Below are 12,867 nucleotides of genomic sequence, written 5' to 3'. Positions count from 1 at the left end.
GGGCAATTTAGAATGGACAACCCACCAAGGCTGCACATCTTTGGACTGTGGGAGGAAACTGGAGCACCCGGAGGAAACCCACACAAGCTAACTCCACGCAGACAGTTGCCTGAGGCTGGAATCGTATCCAGTCCCTGGCACTGTGTGGCAGCAATGCTAACACTGTGCCACCGTGCCACTCGAGAGATGGTAATGGTGGAAAGAAAATAGTGTCAGTGAAGAAATCTGGACATGAAAAGAGGAGATTCTCCATTGCTCTGATGTATGATCATTAGGAGAAAAGATTAAGCTAAAGGAAACATTCAAGAGAAAAATCTTCCCAACACAGCAATTCCTAAGAGGAAAGGTGATTCACGATGAAGGATGGATAGTTGAAAACAGAAGTGTTGTCAACACTTTTCATCTCAAACTCATCAGGACAGATGCAAGAAGACCTCATCTCAAAGGGAACAACAATTTGTATTGCATAAGTAAAGGGTGCAGAGTGATTGGCAAGTTGAATCTGATTGGGCACGGCATTGCCATGGAAAGTAAACCAGGGAAGGATTGTCTACCACACTTTTGTTGCGTTCCAAAATCACATGATTGACCTGACCCTTTTCCCTGCAGAGGGAAGATCTCTGCTTTTAAATATGTGTGATATTTGATGATATAAGGGAGACGAGTTGTGAGAGTGACTGATAATCTCCAAGTGGTTGTTAATGTCAATTTAATTCTACATCTGAAGCGTAACATTTTTAAAATGGGAATAAATATTTCTGTCGCAGGCTGACTTTGCTGTAGAAGCTCTGGCCAAAGCAATGTATGAACGACTGTTTCGTTGGTTACTCATTCGTATCAACAAGGCCCTGGACAGGACCAAGAGGCAAGGTGCCACATTCCTTGGAATTCTTGATATTGCTGGCTTTGAGATATTCCAGGTAATTGTTTGTCAAATAAGCAACTGTTATTTTCACAATGAATGTGTTCCCTTTCCCAAATGTCTAGGTTAATGCAGGAAACAGCTGATGTGACCAACGTTAGTGTTTCCAATTGTGGAAATGTGCCCTTGTACACGTCCCATCATGGACGGAAATATTCAATCCTCAAGGACTAAACGCAGTCACCATTGAGCTAATTACTGAAGATGAATCCCATTCTCCAGTGTTCCTGAATCTTCATGCTCCCTACCTCAGATGGTGTGAAATCAGCAGGTTCATTTGTAATTGTCACACAGCTCCTGATATTCTGTTGGCAGCATTTTGCTGCGCAGCATCCCTAAGGAACTGTGGTAGAAGCTGGAAGCGACTGTCAATGTTGTCTACTGAAGTTAGAGAAGGAGGTTGGAGGAACCTCGTTGAAGTTCTCCCTCTTGATAATGTTTTATTCACTTGGAGGAATTTTGAGTGGATATTGAGAACCTCCAGCCTCATGATGAAAGCTCAACATCATCAACTGAGCCTCATCAATGGGACAACTTATATATTTGAACGAATGTGTCCTATAAATCTCCATTCTATCTACGGTAAACAAAATTAAGATGATGTGTGATTTCAAACATTCAATATCTGATTTTACAGCAATTGTAATTTAAGAATTTATTTCTTCGGCCTCTGTTAGCTCAGTGCAGTCATATCAATGGCCAGGATCTCAAATCCCATGTTAGCAGAGATTGCTATGACGGTCCTATACTTGCCACCTTGCCCCTCATCTGAGGCATGGTGACCCTTAGAGTACAATCACCACCAGTTGTCTCTCTCTGATGAAAGGGCAGACTATGATCTGTTGTGACTGTGGTGACTTCATCTCCAATTCATGTGTCTTCTATAAATGATTACATGCAATTTCCCCTGCAGCAGTTATAAGAATGCTGAAAAGCTCTTTAACATTCAAACTTACTCTTGATTTATTTTTAGGACAATTCCTTTGAGCAGCTCTGCATCAATTACACTAATGAGAAGCTGCAGCAGTTGTTCAACCATACCATGTTCATTCTGGAGCAGGAGGAATACCAGAGAGAGGGCATTGAATGGAATTTCATTGACTTTGGACTGGATCTGCAGCCCTGCATTGAACTGATTGAAAGAGTGGTAAGGAATATGAGATTAAAGAAGAGCATCATTCGATCAAAGCTTGTTCGATAATCACCTGCAATGTTTAAACCCTTTCACAAACACATACCAAACCCATATGCCGCTAGTTCAAAGTCAAGCCCAGAATTAAATAATAATAAAATATATATAAATCACACAACTTACATCACAATATCAATTCTGAAATTATCTTTAATCACTTTGAATCAGTGTCCCATTGTTCTATTTTCACAATGTTTAAAGTCAAATTATAAATTAATTGCTTCAATATTATCTGTAAGTTTTATGCCCCTCCTTAAGATCACCTTTCACACACATCCATTCCAGGCTTAAACAGGGAAGTTTCTGCACTTTTTCCTCATAACCTACACTTCTAGATTCAAGATTGTGCCTTTTCTCTGTGCTATGTCCATTGTTTTACTGCTTTCCTTGTTTCTCGACAGCCATAGAGTACGGAAACAGACCCTTTAGTCTAAACAGCCCACATCAACCATATTCCCAAACTAAACTGGTCCCACCAGCCAGCTCCTGGCCCATATCCCTCCAAACCTTTTCTATCATTACCTTACCCAAGTGTCTTCTAAACATCATAACTGGACCTGCATCCATCATTTCCTCTGGAAGTTCATTCCACACACAAACAACTCTGCATGAAAATGTTGCCCCTTTATCATTTTTCAAAACTTTCTCCACTCCCCTTAAACTTATGCCCCTTAGTTTTGAACTCCCGCACACTAGGGGAAAGATTCTTGCTATTCCTCTTATCTATAGCCCTAATGATTTTATAAACCCCTATAAGGCCACCACTCAACCTCCACAGAAAAACACCTCAGCCTGTCCAAGCTGTATTTTTATAACTCAAGCCACCCAGACCAATTAACATCCTTGTAAATTGTTTCTGTACACTCTCCAATTTGAAAATATCCCTCCTACATCAGGGCGTTCAGACTATACACCAAAAGTGACCTCACCAACTTCCTGTACATCCTCAACACGATGTCCCAACTCCGATACTCAATGGTCTGAGCAATAAAGCCAGTCATGCTAAACACCTTCTTAATTACCCTGTCTACCTGTGAATCATTAACATGTCTCTGTAGTTCAGTATCCTGTGGATTTTGTTGATGGGTGTTCTTTATCAGTTGGACATGTTTAGCATTGAATCTGTTTAGACTGCCAGGTCTCCATTGGCTTCATTTATAACTGCTTCAGCACCTTTCATTGAATTTGTGTGTTATTTTTCTTCATCTGCATGCTACGTTTCATTTGCGTGCATTACTTTTATTTCCCATTGTTCCATCCATTTCCATACCTTTCCCAACCCATTCAGGAATCCCAGAACTTCATCTTCCATTACCCTACCTTTCTAGTTTGATATTATCTAGAAAGTAAGCCACATTGTACTGAGTTTTCTATTCCTTATAAGATACATCAATGAGGAGCAGCTGACACTCAATATGTCTCCCAACTCTGACACTGTTCCTGAATTGAATGTCCGCCATCCGCCGTCCGCCATCAAGTTTCTTAACCTCTTCTTCAGGGTTTACTGTTAATCCCCAGAGTTTTGGAGTTTAACAAATACCCTGCTGTTTGAAACAGACCTAGGAATATAACCTTACTCAAGTACTATAGCAAAGAAATAGATTTACCATTAACATTTCTTTCAAATAATAAGCATTGTTACATTTTAAACAATTATTTACCAAGGCAAATTATTTCATTTTTACTTGGTACCCCCTTGTAATGACAACGTTTAAGAGTAGAATTTCTGAGATTTACAGAAACAAATCCACTGGGGCATTAGAATGTCAAAGAACCAATCGACTGTCAAGAGCTGCAGTGCAACAGAGAATATTTACACCACTGAGCTGAACTAGGTGCTTCTTCCTTCTGTCCCTTGCCTCGAGGACAAACTAATATGTCAGGGACTTTTGGTTTCACTTGCTGGGTCTGTTAAGTATTATCCGAATCTCATTTCCAGACGAACCCACCAGGAATTCTGTCTTTGTTGGATGAAGAATGTTGGTTCCCCAAGGCCACAGACAAGTCATTTGTGGAGAAGGTGGTTCAGGAACTGGGCAACCACACAAAGTTTGCCAAACCTAAGCAACTGAAGGATAAAGGAGACTTCTGTATAGTTCATTATGCTGGCAAGGTAGGGAACAAATAATCAAAGCTAAACAGTATATCAACTGCTTTCCAAAGCCTAATTCTGTGAAATGTCTGCGGGCAAATATTGTGCATTACAAGAATTGCAATAGATTCGATTTTATGAAGGGGCTGCATGTGAATAAAGTCCTGACTAGAAATGGCACTAGCTTTGCTGCTCTATGTTCTCAAAAGCAATTGTGCTCATCGAATCATTCATTTTCACTGTAAATCCATTTTTACCTTCAGATCTCAAAATGTTGAATTCAATTTGAACTTGCTTTCATTCTCTTTTTAACATTTTGACCTTGACACCCTGGTCCATCGATTAGTATTCAATTGAATTCTCTGTCCAACAGCCTTCTAAAACAAATCAGTTCCATAGAACTGGTGTCAGCCTCTTGTGTAATTCCTCGTTGGAGAGAGGCTGTGCTCCTCGGAATTTTATGTTCCAGAGAACATAAACAAAATGAGGCTCTTCAGAGAGAAAAATAAGTGCTGAGAAATTTCAGCATGTGCTTTGTTTTCCAAAAACAAAAATTAATTAAGAACAGACCACAGAGTCCTGTGGGACATCATGAAACAACGCAAAGCCCAAGGATGTTAACAGTCAGATTTGTTCTATAGGTACCTTACAATGCAGGAAACTGGCTGACCAAGAACATGGACCCATTAAACGATAATGTCGCTTCACTGCTCAACCAATCATCTGATAAATACGTAGCAGAACTGTGGCGAGACGGTGAGAATGCTACTGACAATTCATGAACCCGCAACAGCTATTTCAAAAAAATAACAATCTGGATGCATCTCTGTGCAGGGTGTCAGTACCAGGCTGTGTGATCCTTCCCACTTCACACAGACTTTTCTTCTAAACAAAATATGCACTTGCAAATGAATGAAGAGCGAGTAGTTATAAGCACAAGAACTTTCCTCCAATCCTCTACACTATGACTGCACCAATGGAGATGGCTGGTTCTGGAGAATCTCATGACTATAGGAAGCCAACTCCTTCTGAGAAACGAACCAGAGAATAATGTTGTGGGTATTACACCACTCTGACTAAATGAAAGGGGGAGATATTATTTTACGGTGAACAAATACTTCTGCAAAGTCCTAGTCGGACCACAGTTGGAATACTGCGTTCAGTCCTGGGCATTATACTTTAGGAAGGAGACATTGGCTTTGAAGGGAGGACAGATTAGATTTATTGGAATGATACCTAGTTAAACCACTCGAAGGGAAAGAGTTTGTGCTTACTTGAAAATCAAGTATTTAAGGGGATGATTAAATCAATTTTATTTAAGCTTTTGATGGGAGTTGATAGAGTAGATTGGGAGAATCTGCTTCCATTTATTTTCCTTATTCTGTAACGGAACTGGGTGTGACAGGCTGGGTCAGAATTTGTTCCCCATCCCTCAGTAAGGAAGGTAATGGCCTTGTAGCATTATCGCTTGATTATTAAGCCAGGGACCCAGGTAATGTTCTGGGGAGCTGCGTTCAAAACCTGCCCTGGCTGATACAACTTGAATTTTCTTTTAAAAGTCTGGAATTAAGAGTCTAATGGTGACCATGAAACCATTGCCAACGGTCAGTCAAAACCCATCTGTTTCACTCATGGAAGGAAACTGCCGTCCTTACCTGGTCTGGCCTACATGTGACTCCAGACCCACGGCAATGCGGTTGACTCCTAACAATTAGGGATGAGTAATAAATGCTGGCCTAGCCAGAGAAGCCCATACCCCTTCAATGAATAAATAAGAATAAAAAATGCCACTTGACTGAGTGGCTCGCTTGGCCATTATGAAAGGTAATTAAGAGTCAGCTGCATTCCTGTACACCTGGCCCTTGAAATTCCTATGGTAAGGAGCAATTATTTTCCAGGTGTTGTAACGGAGTGGGTCGGCTCAGTTAGAATTCCACCACATTCCCAGCTGGAGCTGGAAACTGCAATCCAAGTCATCTTGATACATTTTCTACCTCATCTGACCCACACCCCAAACCCTCCACCAGCGCATGGCACTGAGCCTGGTAGTTCAGCCAAGCCATCATTTGCTAAACAGTGAATCTCAAATGGAGTTTTAGTCTTGTTTTTCTGGAACCCAGATTCAAACACCCACGCCCTAGAGTCACCTGTGAGCCCAACCAGGCAAATTCGCCTTTGAAAAATGCATCAGTGAACCAGATAGATTTATTATCAATGATAGTCTCAAAAGTCCACCATCTCTGAAATTAGCTTTCAATTCCAGATTCGTGAATTGAATATAAATTCAACCAGCTGGCAAGGTGGGATTTAAGCCCATGTTCCGAGACTATTAGCCTCCAAATTACTTGTACAGTGACAATAGCCAACGTTAGTCCCAATATTGACCAACACATTTCTCTCTCCCCATTGGACCAGAGAGATTAAGACGAGGGGACGTAGCAGGAAAATGAGAGAACACATTTACAGGTCAGCAGAGGTTCAGAACTCTTCCACAAATAGCCCAGGTCACTGGTTAATTTAATTTAATATTGAGATTGACTGATTTCAAGGTCACTTGAACCAGGAGCAGGAGGAGGCCATTCAGCCCCCTTAGCCTGCTCCACCATTTAATACTATCACGGCTGATCTCATCTCAGCCTCAATTCCACTTTCCTGTCCACTCTCCACAACCCTTCAACCCATTACTCATTAAAAATCTTTCTCCTCCTTAAATTTATTTAATGCCCTAGCATCAAATAATATCCCATAATATGTTATGGGATGAGGTGAAGGCAGCTCGGCAATCACCAATCAGCTATCATTTCACTGAACAGCAGAATGGTCAAGGGGATAAATATCGTCCTCCTGTTCACGTTTGACAGATAATTCACAAAAACAAGCCAGAAAGCACATCTATTTCACACATTTACAAAATGATCCAAACTGATTGTGCCTCCTTTATATTTTAAAGTGGACCGTATTGTTGGATTGGACCAAGTGGCTAAAATGAGTGAAAGTATCCAAGGAGCCTCAAAGACGAAGAAGGGCATGTTTCGTACCGTGGGCCAGCTGTACAAGGAGCAGCTGAGCAAGTTGATGACAACACTGCGAAACACCAGCCCCAACTTTGTACGCTGTATCATTCCAAACCATGAAAAGCGAGTAAGTTAGCACAATCCTGTCTCCACATTGATAAGAATGTTCATTGTTTGGAACAGAGTCGATTTCACACAGGAGCATTCCAAGTGGTGTTACATAGACAGGAACTATTTGGTGTTGTATTCACTGTAACCTTGCCGTCATGTATCATGTACCAATCAGCTCACCAGCCACATGAAGACAGCTACAAAACACAGCACTCAATAAAATTCCAAATTCTAGCATTTTAACTCGTCTGTGAGTTTATTTCAAACTCACCAGAACCAGAAAATACAACAGGAAATGTGGAATTGAAATTTTTCTTTTTTACTGTAGCAAGTCCACAGTTGGCTAATTACTGGATATGAAAGGGATTGAATATGTGGTTTTAGCAATCTACCATTGTAATCATTGTTAACCCCACAGGCACGATCTTTCTTAGTGAACATAGTTACAACCAGAGGAGGAGACAGAATCAGATCCTCACTTTTTAATCTCCCCTGGGTTAGTCACAGCAAATACTTGTATTTAATTTTTTAGCACATGGTTTGACACTAATATGTAATTAACTAGAGCAAAACATAGGAGGCAAGTTCCATAGTTTTCTTGAAAGAAGCACTTTATTGCCCACTACCCTTAAGAAATAATGAAAATACAATACCAAGCAGACATAGGTAATAAGCTTAAAAATTAATGGGGAGGCCATTTCGAGTCCTTAATTGGTGACATACCTCACAAATCTTGACTATTGTCTCATTTCTTCAGCGAAACCTTTTCGTATTTATTGATCTTGACAAAATTCCTGACTGAATTCCTCTTCGGTTGGGCACAGACTTCAAAATTGAGAGACACAAGGTTGGAGAGGCTCCCAGCTTCTTGCTGCTATAAGTTAACTTTTCTTTCTGTTTCTGTTTTATTGGTCTAAAGCAGTATTCTAAAACATGATCCATTTGTGACTCTTACAATGAGGTTACTTGTGATTCAGACTGTTCCTTGTTTACTGATGAGTTTGGCTGAACAACCATTTTTAGGTCAGTACCATCCTCGTTCGAATCCCTTTAGTCTATGAAGGTCTCAGATATTAGAAAAACGTGTTGGAAGCTGGATATTGATAGGCGTATTTACAATGATTTACAAGTACATTTTAAGGGGGCCAATTAGCTTAGTGGCTGCACGGCTAGTTTGTGATGCAGGATGATGCCAACTGTGTGGATGCCACCAGCTGAGATGACCATGAAGGATTCTCCTCCTCAACCTCTCCCCCTCACCGTGTGGCATAATAACCGTCAGCTTAAACCCCCACCAGTCATCACTCTCTAGTGAGAGAGAGCAGGCCTATGCTTCGCTAGGACTATGGTGACTTTACCCTAATCATGAAGATAACTAGATGAGCCATTTATAACTAAGTAAAGGGCAGTCACATGTTTGGGCAAAATTTTAAAATAGGAGTATGAAAGTGAATGGATTGACCATAAGACCTTAAGGTGTAGGAGCAGAATTAGGCCATTCAGTCCATAGAGTCTGCTCCACCATTTGATCATGTCTGATCTCAATCCCATTCTCCTGCCTTCTCCCCGTAAACCTCAATCCCATTATTAATCAAGAACCTCTCTATTTCTGTGTTATTTGGCCCTCACAGCCCTCCACAGCAATGAGTTCTAAAATCAATTACTCTCTGGCTGAAGAAATTCCTTCTCATCTCAGTTCTAAAGTGTTGTCCCTTCACTCTGAGGCTGTGCCCTCAGGTCCTAGTCTGTCCTAGTAGTGGAAATATCTTCTCCATGTCTACTCTATCCAGGCGTCTCAGTATTCTGCAAGTTTACACCAGATCCTCTTTCATCCTTCTAAACTCCATTGAATACAGACCCAGAATCCTCAACCACTCCTCATATGACAAACTCTTCATCCCCAGGATTATTCTTGTAAACCTCCTCTGGACCTCAACCAATGCCAGCACATCCTTTGATATGGGGCCCAAAACTGCTCACAGTGCAGTCTGACCAGAGCCTGATAAAGCCTCAGCAGCACATCTGCTTTTGAATTCTAGCCTTCCTGAAATGAATGCTAATATTGTATTTGCCTTCCTAACCACCAGCTGAATCTGCATGTTAACCTTAACAGAATCCCAAGTTCCTTTGTGCTTCAGATTTCCAAACTTAGCAACAATGTCCTCAGTCCCTTTGTCCAGAACATTAATGCATAACATCGATCGTTGTGATCCTAACATGGATCCCTGTGGAACTCCACTAGCACCAGCTGCTAACCTGAAAAAGACCCCTTTATCTCCACTCTCTGCCTTCTGCCAATCAGCCTGCCCTCTATCCATGCCAGTACCTTGCCCCTATCACCATGGTATCTTATACTTATTTAGCAGCCTCCTGTACAGCACTTTATCTTCTGGAACTCCAAATAGATCACTGGGTCACCTTTGGAATTATGTCATGTGATAAAGGGACCTGTAAAAGTTTATAAAACATCAATAATGACTTACTGGTCTATGGAGGTGCCTGTTTACAAGTTTGAAAGCTCTTTGGCTTCACTGGGTTTAACTGACTGAAGTTCACTTGAACAGGCTGGAAAACTTGATGCACACCTGGTATTGGAGCAGCTGCGATGCAATGGTGTTCTGGAAGGGATCCGAATCTGCCGACAGGGATTCCCCAACAGGATTATCTTCCAGGAATTCCGCCAGAGGTAACTAAAATGTTGTTGGTTGCTAGTCCCACGAATGGGACAAATTGATAAATTCAATGTTAATTTTTCGATCCAAAGGGGTTTTACAGAGAGCTGAATCAAACGACCCAACTGGTCTCTAGATCCTGCTCTAACGTCCTCACATTGGATCATTTAATAAAGAGTTATTCAGTTTATGATGTATACAATTTCATTTGGAGGTCATGGTTTAGCATGGGGTGGGCGGGTGTTGGTGGTTGGAATATGAGGAACCTTGGGAGCATGAGTTTGATTACAGTTGTATATGGGCAATACGGGACGGGAGGAGGGTATCAATTCCTTTGGGTGGTGGTTGAGGGTCTTAGGGCTTGGAGGAGGAGCGAAGGAGTTCGCGAGTTAAGGGCTTGGTAGGGAGGGGTGTGACTTATTCTTCCTTTCACTGAGGCCAAACCTTCACCCCATACCCTCTTCACACCCCGCAGCACCTGCAATCTTTCCAGGATCCCCCTCCCCATCATTTCCACCTGCCCATCCCAGAGTGAAAATCCGAACCTCCAGGGGGCACTGCTTTTTCAGGTCGCCATTGTGGAGATGGGAACTGTCTCGAGCTGACGTTCCCAACCTGGGAGTTGTTCAGGCTTTTGTAAATACTGAGTCACTAACATTGCTTTTATTATTAAATTTGAACTGGATAAATACATGAATTGTCAATCAAAAATGTTTTTTTAATAGATATGAAATCCTAACACCAGGTGCTATTCCAAAAGGGTTCATGGATGGGAAACAGGCCTGCGTACTTATGGTATGTGACGTACAGGATGTCCCCACTTAACGGGGTCTCACTTAACATTGTTTCACTTTAATGTTGCTAGGAACGTAGAGTCAATATATCCGTTCAATGTTGTTAGTTGACTTTAACGTCATTTGCTACAGTCTTCCCCTTCCTTGTCCTGCATGCTCACATGACCTTTCCCGCAGCACTTCTGTGTTTACCTTCGGTCTCGAACCCCGTTTTCCACCCCCCCCACCCTGTTCTCACTGCCACCACAGGCATTGCTTCCTTCCCCCTCTCCACCACCCCACCCCCTTGCTCTTCAGACCCTCTGACTTGAGTTTAGTCCCTTTGGATCTTCTCCTGGGTCCTGGCTTCACACTGACCTTCACTGAAGTCCTGATTGCCATCTAGTGGCAGACATTAGTCACTGCAGAAGGACTTCAGCTAATACCAGCTTCCACCACTGGATGGAGCCAGTTCAGGATTAGATATCTTTTAATGTGTATTGTGCTGCTTTTATATTTTGTCAGATATTTCAGCTAGCAATACACAATGTTGCACATATACGGTACAATGTCTCAACCTGTCCATTGTCTTTTTTCTTGAGTGAGTTATATCAGAAAGAACCTAATTCTGTCTTTAATATTGATCTCTATGAGAGCCCATGATTCACTTAAAGTTGTTCACTTAAAGTTGTGATTTTCCAGAATGAATTGAAAGAAGCCGGAGTTGGATGTGCTGTACTGAGACAGGTAGTGGGCGTTTTTAAGAAGTAGTCAGATAATTGGAAGTTTGATATTTGCTGAGAAGCCACTGCAGCATTTATCAGTAACTCCTGGGTTTTCCACTGGAAATTTGCAAAGTTGAATACGCCCATAATATACAAGTAGGTACATTCAACAGATATATTTACATTTCAGATATATTTTGGAGTAAAGCTCCAAAAGCTTGTGTTTTCAAATGAACCTGTTGAACCGTAACCTGGTGCTGTGATTTCTATGTTAGCAACACTGAGCATCAGGAATACCTAGCTTGGAAAGTTAAAGCCACTACAATAGAACAATAATTTCCAGTTGGTACTGCACCTTCCACCTTGATTTATATTCAGCATAAAAATAATGTATTTCAAAAATTACATCAGTGCTGCCCAAACTTATTCCCACTGTGGCCATGTTTTGAAAATTGTTACGACACTCTCAGTGAGAGCTGAGGGGGTCAGGTCGATGTAGGGGGAAGGGGATGTGTGGTTGTAGTGGGGTGGGTGCTGGGGGAGGTGTCAGTGAGAACCGTGGCCTGTTCGAGTGGGAGTTCAACTGTTTTGAATCTGTCAGAGTTCCGCAGTGGTCATTCTAGACTCTGAGCTCATGACCCTACAATGGGGCCCTGACCCCCACTTTGGGAAGTGCTGCATTATTCACTTTGTCTAAAGCAGTGACTGGGCAATGGATATATAAAACAGGGAGAGAGTGCGAGATCTCCCTATTTGTGTAATATGTACATTCTCACTCAACAGTGTCCATTCACATGTCATCTTAACAACTTTGTTTATTGCAGATCACGGAAGCAGCAGGATATTTACTTCTTGTTCTGTCTATTAATGGAAATTCTGAGTTGCCTCTAAAAAACAGCATTGTGACTATTTTAGATTAAAAGCCTGGAACTAGATTCTAACCTGTACAGGATTGGACAGAGTAAGATCTTCTTCCGCACTGGAGTTCTCGCTCACTTAGAAGAGGAGAGAGACCTGAAAATTACAGATGTCATTATTTCCTTCCAAGCTCGAAGCCGAGGCTACCTGGCCAGAAAGTGAGCACGCCATAAAAATCCATTTGTACTGCACAAGTACCCTCAAGCATTTTACAATGCACTAGATGTTACTTTGATGAACGTTGGCCCAGTATTTTGTAACAAAACTGCCCTTAGGGGAGGCGATGGTCTAGTGGTATTATCGCTAGACTGTTAATCCAGAGATCCCAGATAACACTCTGGGGGTCTGAGCTCAAACCCCACCATGGCAGATGGAATTTGAGTACAATAAAAACCTGGAATGATTGGTCTAATGATGACCATATATATGCATTCCTGATTGTTGGGGA

General features: G+C 41.7%; 1 protein-coding gene across 3 annotated transcripts in view; it reads left to right on the top strand.

The window, feature by feature from the left end:
* myh11b (myosin, heavy chain 11b, smooth muscle) overlaps positions 1–12,867 on the top strand; it is a 165,619-nt gene that overhangs the window by 110,333 nt on the left and 42,419 nt on the right. For all 3 annotated transcript variants that reach the window (XM_048552765.2, XM_048552764.2, XM_048552766.2), the window contains 8 exons: positions 768–920; positions 1,896–2,069; positions 4,054–4,227; positions 4,848–4,962; positions 7,157–7,347; positions 9,896–10,017; positions 10,729–10,798; positions 12,417–12,577. In XM_048552765.2, the coding sequence (XP_048408722.1) occupies positions 768–920; positions 1,896–2,069; positions 4,054–4,227; positions 4,848–4,962; positions 7,157–7,347; positions 9,896–10,017; positions 10,729–10,798; positions 12,417–12,577 (1,160 nt within the window). The remainder of the gene's footprint in view (positions 1–767; positions 921–1,895; positions 2,070–4,053; positions 4,228–4,847; positions 4,963–7,156; positions 7,348–9,895; positions 10,018–10,728; positions 10,799–12,416; positions 12,578–12,867) is intronic.

Source organism: Stegostoma tigrinum, chromosome 23 (genome assembly GCF_030684315.1).
Source record: "Stegostoma tigrinum isolate sSteTig4 chromosome 23, sSteTig4.hap1, whole genome shotgun sequence".
Classification (NCBI taxonomy): domain Eukaryota; kingdom Metazoa; phylum Chordata; class Chondrichthyes; order Orectolobiformes; family Stegostomatidae; genus Stegostoma; species Stegostoma tigrinum.
The sequence above is the reverse complement of the archived record's forward strand: the minus strand, read 5'-3'. Positions and strand labels throughout refer to the sequence as shown.